At 28.2% G+C, this 20,509-nt stretch overlaps 1 protein-coding gene across 1 annotated transcript; it reads left to right on the top strand.

Annotated features, from left to right (window-relative positions):
* The first annotated feature begins 3,303 nt into the window (after positions 1 to 3,303).
* LOC112637298 (cytochrome P450 4V2-like) lies at positions 3,304 to 8,280 on the top strand. The gene is made up of 5 exons (XM_025406693.1): positions 3,304 to 3,333; positions 4,522 to 4,590; positions 6,036 to 6,213; positions 7,850 to 8,023; positions 8,098 to 8,280. Exons 1-5 carry the CDS (start codon positions 3,304 to 3,306, stop codon positions 8,268 to 8,270), a joined length of 624 nt encoding a protein of 207 aa, XP_025262478.1. The 3' UTR covers positions 8,271 to 8,280.
* Positions 8,281 to 20,509: the final 12,229 nt, after the last annotated feature.

Below are 20,509 nucleotides of genomic sequence, written 5' to 3' on the forward strand. Positions count from 1 at the left end.
AAATCTTATTTTACTGTTTAAATTAGTAATATTTTCATTGATTCACTTTCAGAGAATAGGACAAAAGTACAGATATTTCCTTTGTATGATGAGATCCAAGCTATCAATTAAGATTTTGAATGCTTTAAGTGTTACTTTGTGAAATCCGATAATCTATTATTTTCATAACTAGGCGACTCACATATAGATACACAATTCGCTTCGTTGTTGCTATATATAGTTTCAAGATGCTACAGTGTATATTGTTTTTTTGAGTTTTATGTATTTTACTTTCTAAAACATTTTAATGATAAAATGTATTAAATGTGCTGATAAATTTTTTAACATTAGATATAATGAATTCATATATACATATAAAGGATGTTCCTGCATTCAGTGCCAAAATTGATACAGCGGCTTTAAGCATGAAAACAAGTCGAAAATGTAAAACATACATTCGAATTCGAACGATTCTGGAGTTATAAGATTATAAAGCGCTTCCTTAAAACAATATAAATTGAAATAAATGTTATTTAATGTTCTTTATTTTGTTTAAAACTTTACAAAAAATGCTGAAAAATTCTTTCGTCAACTTTGATACACTTTCTAACAGAATTTAATAAATTGTTTCGAGCATTTTGGAAAATATTTAGAATTCTACAAATAACATCCGCAACATTAAATGTATATCGAAGTCGACGGAAGAATTTTTGAGCATCTTTTGTAAAGCTTTAAACAAAATAAAGAACATTAAACAACTTTTATTTCAATTTATATTGTCTTAAGAAAGCTTTAGAAAATTTTATTATCTTATAACTCCAAAACCATTCAAATTCAGACATATGTTTATTAACATTTTCGACATGTTTTCATGTCCTAAAACCGCCGTAAATTCAATTTTGGCATTGACTTCAGGGACACCCTGTATATAATAAAAATAATAAAACAAGTGCAATCTTATATAGCTAATCGTAATTTTCAAGAGTATTTTATAAAGAAACATTCATTTTCTGTTTAAAAATTTTGTATCATTTGTTTACCAAATATATAACTTAATATAATATATAACTTATTAATAAATTAATAATTAATATCTTAACTAATTACTTTATTTTTCATGACATTATAAAGGCACAATGACGGATATCAAATTGGAATTTCTATCCAATGAAATCAATCAATGTCTCGAAGTAATTGCGAGGTAAACTAATTTTAACTCTGAATTTCTTATGTTAATGTATATAAAAATCATAATGATAAGTTTATTTAAAAATATTTTATGCATTTTTTAAGAGATTGCACTTTCAAAAGAATTTTTTTAAATGTACAAGTAGCAATTATATTTCAAATTAAATGTTTATTATGAATAATATTTTTGATGTATAACTAAGAGAATAATATTAGCTTTTTAATTTATTCGTATAGAACTTAATAACTATAATTAGTTAATTATGTGCTTATATCATGCAAGTGCTTATATAATATAAAATATTTTAAGAGAAAAATCTTTTAGCTTGAGAAAGACTTTTAAATCCAGATTGCGAAATCCATTCTTATATTTTGATTTGATATTCAATCTTACTGCTGTGGGACGAGAACAACAAAAGAATGTAAACTTCTTACAATCTTTTATAAATAAAGTAAGTAGGAATATTAATAACTAATTAATTTAACTTATAACATTATATTATATATATGTATATACAGGGTGATCCATTTTAAAGAAGAATTAAAGAAAAGACATAGTTATTTTTAAGAAAAAATATGTAATTGTTAATTGCAAATTACATATCTTTTTTCGAAACAACTATGAGTTTTCTTTACACCAATTGATTCTTCTCATTATTTTGTACATAAAAGTATTAAGGTAAAATAATCGAAAAATGAATATTTTACAAGATATTTTACGGTTTATGTAAAATTAAAAAATGATTTCAAGCCTCATAACTTGGAAAGTACTTAATGAAAACTAACTTAATTATAGTGTTTTGGAAAGCTCTTGAGATGAGCTACAAGAATATGCAAAAGCATATAGGGTGTCCCATTTAAAAAGTTGGAGCTTCCTTCGCGTGTCCTTCAGGTGGCTCTTCAAGATCAAACTAATAACACCATCTTATGTCCCCCTTGAAACCATACAACTTTTGTCTAAAACATTTTTCTCTATCTTGCTTAGGTTCCGAGAAATTTAGCTGGGGAGATTAAAATGGGTCACCCTGTATACACACACACACACACACACACACACACACACACACACACACACGCACACGCACACGCACACGCACACACACACGCACACGCACACGCACACGCACACGCACACGCACACGCACACGCACACGCACACGCACACGCACGCGCACACGCACACACACGCACACACACGCACACGCACGCACGCACACGCACACACACACACACACACACACACACACACACGTATATGTATATGTATATGTATATCTATATATATATATATATATATATATATATATATATATACACATATACATATACATATACATATACATATACATATATTTATATGTATATTTATATGTATATTTACTACATAGTTTATTATTACACAGATAATACAACAGCACATGTATGCATTAAATGAAGAGAATACCAACTGCACAGAATACCAACAGAATACAACTCGTAAGTTTTTATCCATGTTTTATTTGTATGTTTTTTATTGTTCTATTAAGATTAAAGCATTTTAAATTGTGAAAATAACTTTTTTTCATAAACTTACAATATTATTAAAATGTTTGTTTCATTTGTTAAAACACTATTAAAATGCCTAATTTTGATCATTACTAAAGATATTTTTCTTTTTCTAAATTTATTTTCAATATTAATTTTCAAAGCGACACATTTAAATTTGCTATTATAAGATTTAGACACTAATTAACATATACACACACGCTCAAAATTTTACATTTTATTTTCTATATGATATAGATAAAACACTTCTACAGATTTTATTATCTCATAAGTACCCGCAAGAGATGATACATGATAATCTAATTACAATGATATTAGCGGTATGTAAAATAATTCTATATAATTTCTACGTTAATTATATTTGTTTATAAATAAACAAAATTTATTATATTAAATATAAAAAGGCGAGGAAGAATAAGACTAAGAAGAATCAAGCCTAACAAAATAAACGTACTTATTTTGTGTTGAAATTCTTTTTAATAATAATGTTTCGGTTATTTGTGAATTATCTTCAGCATACAAAAATAAATAATATATTGATACAATATAATTAATATTATTTAACTTTGACACTCCAACTAATTTTGTCATATGGCCTATCAACAATTCCAAGGCATTTTTGTGATATTTTTAGTGAACATTAAAAAATGTTATTCTATAGAATAAAAAAATTCTACCTAACTATCGTCATTATTGTTCTCAGCATTATAAATAATGTCATTATAATCGACTGAAAAATAAATATCATAAATAATTTTATTATAAAATGTTTGGCGCCGTAACGACGCCTATGGCGTGCAAAAAATTAATATAAATAAAAAACATAAAGAATCGGCCACAGTATTCATAACATGAATTGCCTTATATGTTTTTTAACATATCATAAATATGTTCTATACCATATGTATATATGTTCTACGTGTCTTTTTTCGAACATTTTAGAGATATAATATGAAGAATATACTTTTATTTTATACATACGAACAAATTGCATTCCTTCAAATACTTAAATTAAATACTTCATAAAAATCTTCTCTTTAACTAATCAAATAAAAATATGATGTGTAGAATTTCAGATAGTGAGATGTGTTGTATTAATCAGCAATCGGACAGATTACTAAAAACACGCAATTAATAGCATAATAATAATAATAATAATAATAATAATAATAATAATAATAATAATAATAATAATAATAATAATAAAAGTAATTTGCAATTCTGTCGAATTACGAATATCATACATTAATGAATCACGAGTTTTAATAAGATAACGAGATTGAAGTCCTTCGGATGTTTTTTTTAAATAAGAGATTAATAATATAAATGTTATTTACGAAACGTCAGAAAAATAGTTACACAGTTTTAATAGACACACAGATATCAAATGTCTTCGTCATACATATGTGACGATTATTGAAAATTTGCCGAAATTCATTTAAATTGAAAATTCAAATGTTTTGCATTCTATGTTGACACATTTATTTTTCCTTCCTCTTCGTATGCAATTTAGTGGTTCATCTTGGTTTGTTTATATCTAATTCTTTGTCAATATGTTATTTACCTCTATATGCTGAAGATGGCTCAAAGAAAGAATCGAAACTATTATTAATCAAAACTATTATTAATCAAAATTATTATTAATGAAAATTTTTACACGTACAATATAAGTGCATTTATTTACTGTGCTCAAATCTTCTTAGCGTTTTTTCTTGCTGATTTTTTATACTTTTCTATTTAATATATTAGAGCCTTTTTTGTTTTAACTTGTTTATTGTATTAATCAACAAATGAAATTTTTATCTTTAGGCTTTCGACACAACAGCTGTTACGTTAGATTTTGCAATCTTTATGTTAGCAAATTTTCCATCAATACAAGTACGTATTTATTAAATTTATTCACAGCAATTTACTCATAATAAAGCGAAATGTGCAAATGATAATCCGATAAGCAGCCCGGCAAGTAAACAGAAATTGATTATAATGTAATTGTAATTTGTGTGCAACCTCAAAGTTCATGAACATGCATTGTTATATACAGGAGCCAAATTTAGTAGTAGCCAAATTTTATACTTTGATTCATGTCAGTAAGCCTTTTCGAAGTTATTGAAGTTATAAAGATTTCCCTGATAAGTCGACGACTGTAGCTATCGTATTATTATCCGCGAATGAAGATAGAAGTGATAAATGATGGTGGATCTACTTTTATAACTGACCGATGCGTATGATATTTTGGGTCATTTTTTAATACAGACATTCGAGCAAATAAAAATGATCCCATCCATGATTAAACACATGGCGTCAATAAATAGACCTTTTTACACCCTACAACTTTCGTTTGAAACAATTTTTTGTAAAACTTCTATTTTTTGTGATCGATTTCGAGATCCCGATTCTTTCGAACACTCCATATGCGATATAATGACACGTTTCCGACTCAGGTTCATTTACAAAAAATGGTTCTATAGTGCCCCCGACAATCTCTGAAAATTTGTCGGTTGAATTTTCAAACACTCTGTATACATTGCGGATTTCGAATGATTGTCACAGAAGTATTGTCAGTTTTTCATTGCTAAAATGCCGATCAGTAGATGAAAATCAAACGTTTACTTCTTTTTTCCATGTAACAATACATGCTTATGATTTCGAGGTTACACGTATAGATCAAATAATTAACGCTTATCTTTATTATCGAACTGCTCTCGTACGATTCTCTATGGCAAATATATTTTTAAACAATAATCAAGAAAACTCTTTTTTTAATAAATTCAATTATATTCACTCAAATCATAACTTATTCAAAATTTTTTTTAAATATATTATTATATAAGCATTATGAAGTAATTTCTACTACTGAGGTTAATAGAATCATATATATTATTGCAAATATTTATCATGAATAAATATGTAGCTGAAGCATTGTTCAAATTGTAACTTAAATTTAGTTTGTAACATAAACATAACATAAACATCATAAATATTTTTTTTTTTCAAAATAACTAAACTTATAAGAAGCGAGCAAACAAAAAAGTATATATCATGTGCGAAACTTATTACAAATTCATTTAAATAAGAATTTTGTGTGTAATGTTTTAATTAAGTTGAGGACTTTAAGATATGTGTACATTGATCTTTATCATTATTATAATATCAGAATACGAATCCGTAAACGTAATTAATAAAATTACATTAAAATTTAAATTTTAAAATGTCTCTTATAATTTATATATATTGCATGTATTTATAATTTATATAATTTATACATATTGCATATATTTATATTTATATAATTAAATGTATATGTTATTAATTTTATATATTAGGAAAAAGTATATCAAGAATTATGGCAAATTTACGAGACGAAAACTCCAAAATCTGCCCCAATTAAATACGAAGATTTAAAACATATGGATTACTTAGATCGTGTCATTAAAGAAACTATGAGATTATTTCCTGCTGCTCCTTTAATTGGGCGATATCTAACAAAGGATATAAAAATGGGTTTGTTTCTAAATATAATTATCTTCTTCTTTTATATGTCTTGTTATTATATATATATATATATATATATATATATATATATGTATATATAATAACATACAGGGTGTCTCATTTTAACTTTCACATTCAAATATCTCGAAACCATGGCGGTTTCGATGATAATGTTTGAAACAAAAGTTGTATGGTTTCGAAGAGGACATAAGAAAGTGCCATTAGTTTGATCTTGAAGAGTCACCAAAAGGTCACGTGAAGGTCACCTTCATCTAGTCAAATGGGACATCCTATATGCTTTTGCCTATTCTTGTAGCTCATCTCGAGAGCTTTCCAAAACACCATAATTAAGTTAGTCTTCATTAAGTACTTTCCGAGTTATAAGGCTTGAAATCATTTCCTAATTTTACATAAACTGTAAAATATTTTGTAAAATATTCATTTTTCGATTATCTTACCTTAATACTTTTATAGACAAAATAATCAATTAGAAATGAATCAATTGGTGTAAAGAAAACATATAATTGTTTCGAAGAAAAAATATGTAATTTGCAATTAACAATTACATATTTTTTCTTCTTAATAAATATTTATTATCAGTTTTATAATTCGGAAAGTATTTAATAAAATCTAACTTAATTATAGTGTTTTGGAAAGCTCTCGAGATGAGCTACAAGAATATGCAAAAGCATATTGGGTTTCCCATTTAAAAAGTTGGAAGTGACCTTCACGTAACCTTCAGGTGACTCTTCAACGTCAAACTAAAGGCACCTTTTTATGTCCCTCTCGAAACCATACAACTTTTGTTTAAAACATTTTCATCGCCATGGTTTCGAGATATTTGAGTGTGAAAGTTAAAATGAAACACCTTGTTTGTGTTTATATATAAAAATAAATTAAACATAGAAAAGTATTTAATAATAGATTCAATAATAGAAATACTTTATAAGATTGACTTTTTTTCTGGAATTATTCGTAGAATTTATTTCAATTATAAATTATGAGCAAAATAAGATCCGATAAAAAAACATGAGTTTTGTTTGTCAAATTGAAAACAAAAATTTTAAAATATATAAAAATAAGCTAAATATAGAAAAGTATTTAATAATAGATTCAATAATAGAAATATTTTATAAGATATTTTATAAGATTGACCTTTTTTCTTTCTGGAATTATTATTCGTAGAATTTATTTCAATTATGAATTATAGGCAAAATAAGATCCCAAAAAAGCACATGAGTTTTTTTTTTGTCAAATTGGAAATAAAAATTTTATAATTGAAAGGAACTGTTATGTTTAAAACAGCAATAATATCTTTTAGTAAATTAAAAATTAAATCTTTTAGAATAATAAAAAATAATAAAGTTTAAATTTATCAAAATTCTCAACAAAAATATTCAATAAAAAAGAACTTCTATTAAAATTTAAAAAATCATTTCAAGTTTTAATAAAAAATATTGTTTGCTCAATGACAATTTTGTACATCAAATATATACTTGTCTGTGAAATGAAAGAACATAAGACGATTTAAATTATATTCCTATTGTTTTATATATAACCTATTTATTATTTTTCTAATAATTTATAATTTTTAATATTTTCTATCGTTATTATAATAATATTATATATAAGCATATATGTTTAGCAGAATTTATTTTGCCAAAGGGCACTGAAGTTTTTTTAATAATATTGGCTCTACACCGAAATGAAAAGTATTGGCCCAATCCGTTGATATTTGATCCAGACAGATTCCTTCCTGAGAAAGGAACATCTAATAAATATTACATGCCGTTTAGTTCTGGACGCAGAAATTGTATAGGTAAGCATAAATAAATCACATAGAACACATATCACAAAGAAATATACTTAAATATAACTATCAAGCTTTTGCAGGTATGAAATATGCAATGATTTCAATGAAAGTTATCTTAGCAATTTTGATAAGAACATTTGTATTCAAAGTAGAGAAAATTACTCAGATAGATGCAATAAAATTAGATATGGATATGACACTACGTAATATTGAACCTATGGAAGTCATTATAAAAAGACGAGAATTACATTAAAATAATGTAAGAATATGTTAATAAACATGGTTTCGAGATATTCGAGTGTGAAAGTTAAAATGGGACACCTTGTATATATATGCACAATTATATTATTATATACAACCTAATATGTTTCAATAGAAAAATAAACTTAATATTTTTTGTATAATGTATTGTTTCTGCATAGTATACATAGTATAGCATAATGAACGGAGAAAGGGCAATCTAAAGTTAAGCCACAATTTATTCATAACGTGATTGAAATTAAATGTAAGTGCTAACATTAACATCATAAATAAATGAAATAAAATACATATCCACAATTGTTTTACCCAATAATTAAATAATATTTATTAAATATTAGTTGTAAATGAAAATATGTGTGTGTGTGTGTGTGTGTGTGTGTAAAGACACGATATTTTTGTTATGTAATGATAGTTTGTTAATTAAAAAAATAGATAATAAAAAATGTTTTTTTATTTTAGAAAAATATTTTGAGTGCTTTAAATGTTTAGTTTGAAAGTTGTAATTTAAGTAGAACTTAATAGTTATACGACAAGAATAATTTTTATTCTTTACTATTGTTCGTTCTTTCTTAAAGGATTTTGCCGAATTATTTATTTCAATTCTCTTTAATTTTTTTCTAAAGTATTTAAAAGTTGGACTATTAATAATTATTAATAATTATTTATCAATTATAAAAATTTTAAAACTGTGATTCAATTTTTTTTACAAATTCTTTAAAAAATATGTTATTTAAGAAAAAATGAAGCATGTAATATATTTTTAATAAATTTGTTATATATATTTGTTATATAATTCTTTGTTATGTACAGTTCTTTGTTAGAAAATAATTACCTGTAAATATATTACCATAAAAAAGATATATTATAATTATACTTCGATTTTTGTTTCAAATAATTTTAATAAATAAATAAATAACTTTAAATAACTTTATAAATCGAATGTGTTGTATATTTATTGAAAGACATTTAATATTTTTTGTATAATGTGTTGTTTCTGCATATATATATATATACAGGGTCTACCAAAAGTGTGGAAACCCCTAAATATCTCGGAAAATATACGTTTTACAGAAAAGTGTTTCCAACAAAAGTTGTAGGGTTTAAGAAGATCTATATACTGATTCTATCAGTTTGACCTTGGATGGCGTCGTCAAGGTCAGGTCAAGGTCACATTGACTTTTTTAAATGACACCCCCTACATTTGATTGCATATTCTTATAGCTTAATTCAAGAGCTTTCCAAAACACTATAATAATGTTCATTTTTATTAAGTACTTTGCGAGTTATGAGGGTTGAAATAATTTCTTAATTTTACATAAACCATAAAATATCTAGTAAACCATTCATTTTTCGATTATCTTACCTTCATACTTTTATGTACAAAATAATGAAAGGAATCAATTGGTGTAAAGAAAACATACAGTTGTTTTTAAGAAAAAATATGGAATTGTTAATTGCAAATTACATATTTTTTCTTAGAAACAACTATGTGTTTTCTTTACACCAATTGATTCCTCTCATTAATTTGTACATAAAAGTATGAAGGTAAGATAATCGAAAAATGAATGGTTTACTAGATATTTTATGGTTTATGTAAAATTAAGAAATTATTTCAACCCTCATAACTCGCAAAGTACTTAATAAAAATGAACATTATTATAGTGTTTTGGAAAGCTCTTGAATTAAGCTATAAGAATATGCAATCAAATGTAGGGGGTGTCATTTAAAAAAGTCAATGTGACCTTGACCTGACCTTGACGACGCCATCCAAGGTCAAACTGATAGAATCAGTATATAGATCTTCTTAAACCCTACAACTTTTGTTGGAAACACTTTTCTGTAAAACGTATATTTTCCGAGATATTTAGGGGTTTCCACACTTTTGGTAGACCCTGTATATATATATATATATATATATATATATATACAGGATGGGGCAAAAGTTCCGGAACGGTCAATTATCTCAGGAAATATTGGTTTATTAAAAAAATGTTTCGAACAAAAGTTGTATGGTTCAAAAAAATCTATCTACTGATCTTATTAGTTTGACCTTGGCGTTGCCAAAGTCAGGTCAAGGTCACGTCAATTTTTTTAAATTAAACATACCATTTTTGATTCAAGAATCTAATAGCTGATGTCAAGAGCTTTTCAAAACCCTATAATAAAGTATTTTTTCGTTAAGCACATCACAAGTTATGAAGCTTGAAAGTTATAGTACCGCCGGCATTAGCATTACCCAAGATATACCACGCGGAGGTTGCACGGTCGGATTTATATCTTTTTTGTTTTGTGATATGTGCGTGTATGCGTGTGTGTGCTTGTACGTGTGTGTGTATGCGTGTACGTGTGTGTGCGTGTGCGTGCGTGCGTGCGTGCGTGCATGATGGGGCTCCAGCTCATTTCGCATTGCGTGTACGCAATTTTCTAAACGAAACTTTTATTGGTCGATGGATTAGTAGAAGAGGCACGATAGAATGGCCACCGAGATCTCCCGATCTAAACCCGTTAGACTTTTTCTACTGGGGATATTTGAAAAGTAGAGTCTATGAAACGAAACCTACCAACGTGAACGATTTAAGAAAGAATATTAAACATTTCAAATTTAATAACACCGGAAACTTTAAGAAACGTCACAGATACATTTTATTTTCGCTTAGGATACTGCCAAGAAGCAGGAGGACATCAATTTAAACACTTAATAAATTAATGAACATTTATTTAGAAACACATAAGAGAGCACGCGCGCGCGCGTATGCACGCACGCACGCACGCACGCACGCACACGCACACACACGCACACACACGTACACGCATACACACGCACACACACGTACACGCACACACACGCATACACGCACATATCACAAAACAAAAAAGATATAAATCCGACCGTGCAACCTCCGCGTGGTATATCTTGGGTAATGCTAATGCCGGCGGTACTATAACTTTCAAGCTTCATAACTTGTGATGTGCTTAACGAAAAAATACTTTATTATAGGGTTTTGAAAAGCTCTTGACATCAGCTATTAGATTCTTGAATCAAAAATGGTATGTTTAATTTAAAAAAATTGACGTGACCTTGACCTGACCTTGTCAACGCCACCCAAGGTCAAACTAATAAGATCAGTAGATAGATTTTTTTGAACCATACAACTTTTGTTCGAAACATTTTTTTAATAAACCAATATTTCCTGAGATAATTGACCGTTCCGGAACTTTTGCCCCACCCTGTATATATATACAGGGTGTTCAAAAAGTCCCGGTACGGGGGAATAACTCGAAAAGTAAGGGTCGGACAAAGAAACTTTTCGGACAAAAGTTGTAGGGCTTACTCCGAGCTTTTATCTCGTGACCTTGAGTTTGACCTTGAGCTTGACCTTCAAGGTTATTTGAAGGTCAAAGTGTTTTTTTTAAATGGGAACCCCTATTTTTGATTCTATATTCTTATAGCTGACCTCGAGAGCTTTTCAAAACACTATAATAAAATATTTTTCCCTCAAGCATTTATCGAGTTATGAGGCTTCAAATCATTTCTTAATTTTACATAAACCGTAAAATATCTTGTAAAATATTCACTTTTCGATTATTTTACCTTAATACTTTTATGTACAAAATAATGAGAGGAATCAATTGATCTAAAAAAAAACACATAATTGTTCCGAAGAAAAAATATGTAATTTGCAATTAACAATTACATATTTTTTCTTAAAAACAACTGTATGTTTTCTTTACACCAATTGATTCCTCTCATTATTTTGTACATAAAAGTATTAAGGTAAAATAATCGAAAAGTGAATATTTTACAAGATATTTTACGGTTTATGTAAAATTAAGAAATGATTTGAAGCCTCATAACTCGATAAATGCTTGAGGGAAAAATATTTTATTATAGTGTTTTGGAAAGCTCTCGAGGTCAGCTATAAGAATATACAATCAAAAATAGGGGTTCCCATTTAAAAAAAACACTGACCTTTAAATAACCTTGAAGGTCAAGCTCAAGGTCAAACTCAAGGTCACGAGATAAAAGCTCGGAGTAAGCCCTACAACTTTTGTCCGATAAGTTTCTTTGTCCGATCCTTACTTTTCGAGTTATTCCCCCGTACCGGGACTTTTTGAACACCCTGTATATATACAGGGTGAGGCATCTAAAACAGGCCACCTGAATAACTCCGTTGGTAAGCCGAATACAAAAAAATTGTTCAGACAAAAGTTGTATGGTTTCAAGGGGGACATATAATGGTGTCATTAGTTTAATCTTGAAGAGCCACCCGAAGGTCACGTGAAGGTCAGCTCCAACTTTTTAAATGGGACACCTTATATGCTTTTGCATATTCTTGTAGCTCATCTCAAGAGCTTTCCAAAACACTACAATTTATGTTAGTTTTCATTGAGTACTTTCCAAGTTATGAGGCTTGAAATCATTTTTTAATTTTACATAAACCATAAAATATCTTGTAAAATATTCATTTTTCGATTATTTTACCTTAATACTTTTATGTACAAAATAATGAGAGGAATCAATTGGTGTAAAGAAAACATACAGTTGTTTTTAAGAAAAAATATGGAATTGTTAATTGCAAATTACATATTTTTTCTTAGAAACAACTATGTGTTTTCTTTACACCAATTGATTCCTCTCATTATTTTGTACATAAAAGTATCAAGGTAAGATAATCGAAAAATGAATGGTTTACTAGATATTTTACGGTTTATGTAAAATTAAAAAATGATTTCAAGCCTCATAACTTGGAAAGTACTCAATGAAAACTAACATAAATTGTAGTGTTTTGGAAAGCTCTTGAGATGAGCTACAAGAATATGCAAAAGCATATAAGGTGTCCCATTTAAAAAGTTGGAGCTGACCTTCACGTGACCTTCGGGTGGCTCTTCAAGATTAAACTAATGACACCATTATATGTCCCCCTTGAAACCATACAACTTTTGTCTGAACAATTTTTTTGTATTCGGCTTACCAACGGAGTTATTCATATGGCCTGTTTTAGATGCCTCACCCTATATATATATATATATATATATATATATATAGTATAGCATTACAAACGAGGAAAAAATAATCTAAAGATAAGCTACAATTTATTCATAATGTGATTGAAATTAAATGTCAACAATAACGTAGTATATATAAAAGAATATAATCTACAATTGTCTCATGCAATAGTTAAATAATATTTAGTAAATATTTGTTCAAATGAATGTGTGTGTAAAGAATCTATGTTCTGTTGTGTAGTAATAATTTGTTAATGAATAAAATAAATAACAAAAAAGTTTTTTTAGAAAATTACTATTAGTTTTTAGAAAAATATTTTAATTGCTTTTAAAATGTTCAGTTTAAAAGCTGTGATTTAAATAGAAAGATTTAAATTTAATAATTATACGACAAGATTAACTGTCATTCTATTCTTCTATTACTCGTTTGTTTCTTTTTTAAAAAATTTTTCTCTATTAATATTAAGTTTATTTTTCTATTATTTATTGAAATTCTCTTAACTTTAATTTTTCTAACGCACAGGTAATTTAAAAATTGAACTATTAATAATTATTAATAACGATTTAATCAATTATAAAAATGTTTAATCTGTGATTCAATTTTTTTGCAAAATTTAATCATTGATAATAATCCCATATAACACAGAAAGGTGAATATTGTAGAAATATTGCAGAATAATTTCATTGAAATATTGCAATTCAAATATTGTATTTCTAATTGGTTATGAAACCTTTTGCGTCATTGCTATAAAATTACGACAATTTAAGCTGCCCAATTTTTGTAATATTGTAACAAAACATCATAGCAACATTGCAATATACCTAATTAAAAGAATGCAATCTTATAATAGTATTGTATAGAATATTTTTGTATCTGATAGATGAATATCTTGGAAACTTAGAAAAAGATATAAAATTTAGTCAATTGGACATTTTTAGTGCCTTTCAAATTAGATCTCTATAAGACGTTTATTTAAAGATCTATTAAATAAAATGTTTACAAAATATCTATTAGTGTTTTTATTAAATGTTTCTTATTAAACTGTTTTGATCAGTTATTTTAATAATTTATAAAATATACTATCTTTATTTTATATACATTCCACAATAGAAATTCTTCTTTTTTATTATTGTTTATTTTTGTCGCTTGCTCAATTGTATATTCAAATTCTTTTAAAAAAAATTTTTTTAAGAAAAAATTGAACATTAAATATATTTTTAATAAACGATATTCTTTGTTATATACAATTCTATGTTATGTACAATTCTATGTTAAAATAATAATTACTTGTAAATATAAGGCAGTAAAAATATATTGCAAATATGTTGCAATTAAAAAGATATTTTATAATTCTATTATACTTTATTATATTTTTATTTTCTATTTTAAATAACTAAATCGAATATACTTAAAATTAGTATATTAAATCGCTTTCATCTTAATATTATAAGTCGTTTATCCTTCATTATAAGTCTTTAGTCGCCAAAAATGTTAATATTAATATTTATCAAATTATTTATTTTTTAATATAACTGTTTTCCTCCTCAGCTTATCAAATTTCCCGAATATGTAAAATCTATAAATGTTTACATCCTTACAATGACGTAATTTTCAGTGGTTTACAGCAAGTTCATATATTAATTTACTAATATTTAAATGCGCTTTCGTCTTGGTTAAATTAATCGAATCTCGAAGAACATAATGCATTCTTATTGTTAAAACTAAGAGAAAATATCTGCAAACAAAACTCCGACGTCTGTAACTGTTATAATTAATATTATAATTAATATTAAAATATTCGATGACAATTTACAATAATAAAAAGTAAAAGTGATTTTTGCTTATAACTTTTTGATAAACAGTAACCATCGATTAAAACCTTCACAACATTACTTAGTGATGATCTTGATAACATATGTGAAAATTATTGAAATCTGGAGGTGGTTCGTATTAGTAAATAATTTTTTTCTATCTCTTATAGTTTCTAAAATATTCCTCTCGAAAGAAAAAAAACTGATTTTATTTAAGGGATGTTTTACTCCCTCGACGCGTAAAATGCTGCGTAATGCCCCCTTGGGCACGTATAAAAAAATACGTGTCCTTCATTTTTGTCTAGAAAACAACATATTAAAAGTTCATTAAAATCAGTAGGGGACACTTCCGTGCTCATACAAGACCTTCGTAATCGCGTAGCACCTAAACGACGCGTCAGAGAACATGGATTGTTTGACAAAAAATAATCCTTTTTACAAGACCTATCGTCCCTCACAGTTTGTTGCAGAAGGAGAACTGACCAATCAGCAAAAATTTTATTAATTCTTTCATAATAAATAAACGATAATGATGAATATATAATATTATGTCTCCTTAAGTTTTAATGGCTGTGTTCCGAAATTCACTACCAGTACTGAAAATCTATAATACATGTCACGTATATTATAGATTTTTAGTACTGGCTGAATTTTGGAACGCAGCCATTATAGATCCTATTGTGTGCTGCAACCTTAAGATAAATCTGCATGTGTGAAACCAAAACTAGTAGCATTCTTATGATTGGAGCAAGCAAAGCACCCCGCTAAACGTATCGAATATATTTACAAAACCAGTAGGAAAAATCATATCGTGTGCCATAGACTTTAAACCTCAGACAACGCACAGAAAAAATCGTAACGTAAAGATATGTCTTTTTCTGTGCGTTGACTAAAGTTTAAGTTTACGTACGAAGTTAAGTTTACGATTTGTACTTAACGTAACATAATGCGATACAGAACACCTTGTGCGGAGGCCCTAAGCCTGGTGCAGTGGCGTAGAAAATATCGTTTCGCTGATTGGTTGCTGCTCGCTGCTTGACACGTCCTGTCTGCACCAGATTTTACTGGAAAGGCTCGAAATATATCGCTCCGTAATGAAACAAATCCTTTTGAAAAGCACTATTACGGCCTCTGTGAAGTTGGTACCTCAACTATTGGCACCGCAAGTTTTTATGCAAGTTCTGTTTGCACCCCAAATAGTTCTACAGTTCCTGATAGGTTTTAGAAATAGTTCCGGCAATTTATCTAAAAAAATATCATTTTGAAAATATGAGGTGCTAATTTCCCGGTAGCACCGCAACATATGAAAATGTCAATTTAAACTATAGAATTCTATAGTTCTCGAAGAGTTCTATAGTTCCTGATTGATTTTAAGAATAGTTTTAATTGCTAAATAATTTTTTAATATGGGAACCAGCACCTCATAATACGATACAAATGGTCAGAACTTTTTTGTTTTTCATTTTACAACTTCGGACCTTGATATTTATCGATAGAACTCTTTGGGGTGCAAATACAACCGTCATTAGAATTTCAAAATTTTGAAAAAAATTTTTTAATCTTAGCGCGGACACCGCATATTAGAGATCTATGAAGTGCTGGCTATTTTCTTCGTTTTTCGACAGTTTCCGACAGTTCTCGAATAATTCCCATCGTTTTGATAGGTTTTGACAATAGTTCCGGCCTTTAAATATTTTTTAACACACAATTTTTTAATCTTAGCGCGGACACAGTTCATGGACATGAAATGGATGTCCATCGTACGTTTGATTCCAGACATCTGTTAAGGTCCAATATTTGGACGTCTATATGATGTCCGGTCTTCATCAAAGTTTCACACGAGCACGCAAGGATGTGTTAGTTCGTTCGTTTATTGCTACGCGATGTGCGATGCGCTATGATTCTCGTATTTAAATTTTAGTTAGAAGAATTATATGAAGTTTGCAAAGAGTAACAAATAACATTAAAGATATACTGTTCAATTTAATTTCTGATCTCAATGCTTTAGATATTAAGTTGATTTTATAAGTCGGACAAGTAAATGTCCGGCAAATAAATGAAAATAATTCATTATCTATTTAAGATAAAAAGTGCAATATGCAAGTATAAATGTAAATAAAATTTTTATATGGAACTTTTATGTAAAATATTAAAATTTTTGTATGAAATAGATAAATTATATTATTATTTAATTATTTTATAAAATAATATAAGATTTATATGATTTCAACGCAAATGATTAACTCTAATGGACATATTATTATTGAGATATATATGATATATATATATATATATATATATAACGTAATAAATAAATAATATAAATTATATATATATATATATATAAAATAAAACAAATGCGACATTATTATACAATAGTAATTTGTTCACAATTTTTAATATTTAGCGCGCAGACCTCTTATTATTGTTAGATTCATTTATTATATATAATTGCAATTCGTCCTATTGAAAACAGAAGATACAAAAATCAGAATAACAAACTCGTGCATCACTCACCACATTCGACTTATTATATTGATGATTCTTGGGCAACCATGACTTAGTGACTCAAGTATTTTATCAATAATTTAGTCGACCACTCTTGCAAAAACTATATGATTTCAGCTATTCGAAATTTCAATTTTATAAAAAGCAATATTACTTTTGCAACATTCCAAAGAGAAAACAAGAAATAAAAAAGCTGGTATGTCCGCGGAATTCGATCTTTCGTCTTTGCGACTTATATTCAAAAAAAAGCACACTCACTACTGATAGAGAAGGTCTTGTTCCTAGAAAATTCTTGTTTTGATTATCTCCGTAAACGTATACGTTTGCACATTTTCACTTGTGAACTTTTTTTATTATACATAGCCACGATTTAATATACGAGGTGTGTTCAAAAAAAAAGGTGACTTTTTATTTTTCTCGAAAAATATTTATTTATTCATCAATATCTATTTTGTCCCGTTCAAAGTAATCCCCCTCAGATATTATACACTTGTGCCAGCGCTTTTTTCAATCCTCGAAGCACTTTTTGATATGCGCTTTTTGGTATGGTCTCGAGCTTTTCCAGCGATGCGGTCTTTATCTCCTGTATTAAATTTTGTGTGAAAAATAAAATTAAGTGCTCTGACATACTTGAAATGTTGACTGCGGCATTTGGCGAGTCTACTCTGAGCAAAAAAAATGTTTACAAGTGGTACAAGCTCTTCACAGAAGGTCGAAAAGATGTTAATGACAATGCCCGCCCTGGACGCCCCAGCACGTCAACAACCGATGACAACGTCGAAGCAGTGAAGAAAATTGTTATGGAGAATCGTCGAATCACTATTAGAGAAGTTGCTGAGGATGTCGACATATCGATTGGCTCATGCCATGCAATTTTTTCGGGTGTTTTGGGCATGGATATTGCACCACGATAATGCGCCAGCTCACACGTCGTTGCTTGTTCGTGATTTTTTGGCTAAAGTCAACACCGTAACCATGCCTCAGCCATCGTATTCACCGGACTTGGCCCCCTGCGACTTTTTCTTGTTCCCAAAACTGAAAAGACCCATGAAAGAACAGAGATTTGCCACGATTGAGGAGATAAAGACCGCATCGCTGGAAGAGCTCGAGACCATATCAAAAAGCGCATATCAAAAGTGCTTCGAGGATTGGAAAAAGCGCTGGCACAAGTGTATAATATCTGAGGGGGATTACTTTGAAGGGGACAAAATAGATATTGATGAATAAATAAATATTTTTCGAGAAAAATAAAAAGTCACCTTTTTTTTTAACACACCTCGTATGATAATAACCGAGAAATGACACAGAAATTGCGACAAGAAAATGGAAGATCACGATCAAACATGTGATTGCGTCAGATATATATATATATATATATATATATATATATATATATATATAACTTGCGCAATGAGAGGGCATGGCAAGAGTCAATTATGTGGCTGCTATGTCAAGTATTTTTCTTTGCGTACATAGAAAAATAAATGTTAAATGTTAAATGTTAAATATATAAATTTAACTGAATAATTAAGCAATATCGAGCCAACGCAGATGTAAGGCGTGAAGCAATAAAAAGCTACTTCAAAATCCACACTTTATTGATGTCTAACGACACTTAATCGACAATTAACGGAACGAGAATGAATTTCTCGTTCCGCTAATTGTCGGTTAAGTGTCGTTGGACATAGCGAGATGTTGGTGTCCTTCTCCGACGCGTTTTTTGTGTCCGATGCAACTTTCCTTGCGTCTTATATCGTTAGGAGATTCATAGATCGGACGTGCAGTTAAGATGCTCGCGTATTGTCGAACTATTTGACTATATTTCACTGAAGAAGGCTCGAAAAAAGTCCGAAACGTATGACTGATCATCAATAAAATGTGGAGTATGGAAGTAGTTTTTTATTGCTTCACGCCTTACATCTGCGTTGGCTCGATATTGCCTAATTATTTAGTTAAATTTATATATTTTATACTTGAGCCGTCAAGTTAATTAATTTATTTTAAATGTTAAATGTTAAATGCATAAACGTAGAGTTTGTTCAAGTAGATTACTTATATTGCATAGTATTTTTCTTTTGATAGTTGGAGTGTTTCTTGTCATGCACATGTGTTCCATTTATTTGGTTTTTTTCTATTCATCAGGACAAAAGTTCATGCATTCAGAATGCTATCTCTGTTTTTTATAGATTTCTCCTGCCTTTTAAGACAAAAACCGGTTTACTAACTATATTATTAAAGCTAGCTGGTCTTTCTAGTATCATGTTGATAGGATAAGTAAAAAAACATATCGATGGTTGTGGAAAGATAAGTTATAATTTATTTATGTGTCAATGCTATATGTCAATTATGTAAAAATAATATATACGGTAACAAATTATTTGAGGATTAAATGTCCTAAAATATAAATTTAAGACCTCTAAACAAATATCGGTATTGTGATATCATTTCTAACTTTTCTGTAACTTTAGATGTCAAATGACATTATATTGTTAGATAAAAAAGAAGTACACGAGAAGGATTTTTCGCGATTCAAAAATTAAGATATTTTTTAAGCATTTTTTTATTTTATCTGAAAGGAACTTATTTACAAAATTTGACCCAAATCAGAACATGATTTCGGAAGAACAGCCGATAAATGATTGCTACATAAAAAGCATAATACAAAGTTAGGAATGATATTACAATTCCGATACTTATTTAGAGATCCTAAATTCATATAGTTAGTTTTAAGTTAGGACATATTTTAAGTTAGAAATTTAATCTTGAAATAATTTGTTAGCATATATGATATTTTTACATAACTGCAGTGACATATAGTATTGACACATATAAATAAATTATAAAATGTACTTTTCTACAAATATTGATATTTTTTATTTATGTTATCCACAAGATACTATAAAG

This window comes from Camponotus floridanus, unplaced genomic scaffold, assembly GCF_003227725.1.
Source record: "Camponotus floridanus strain SB8 unplaced genomic scaffold, Cflo_v7.5 scaffold151, whole genome shotgun sequence".
Lineage (NCBI taxonomy): Eukaryota > Metazoa > Arthropoda > Insecta > Hymenoptera > Formicidae > Camponotus > Camponotus floridanus.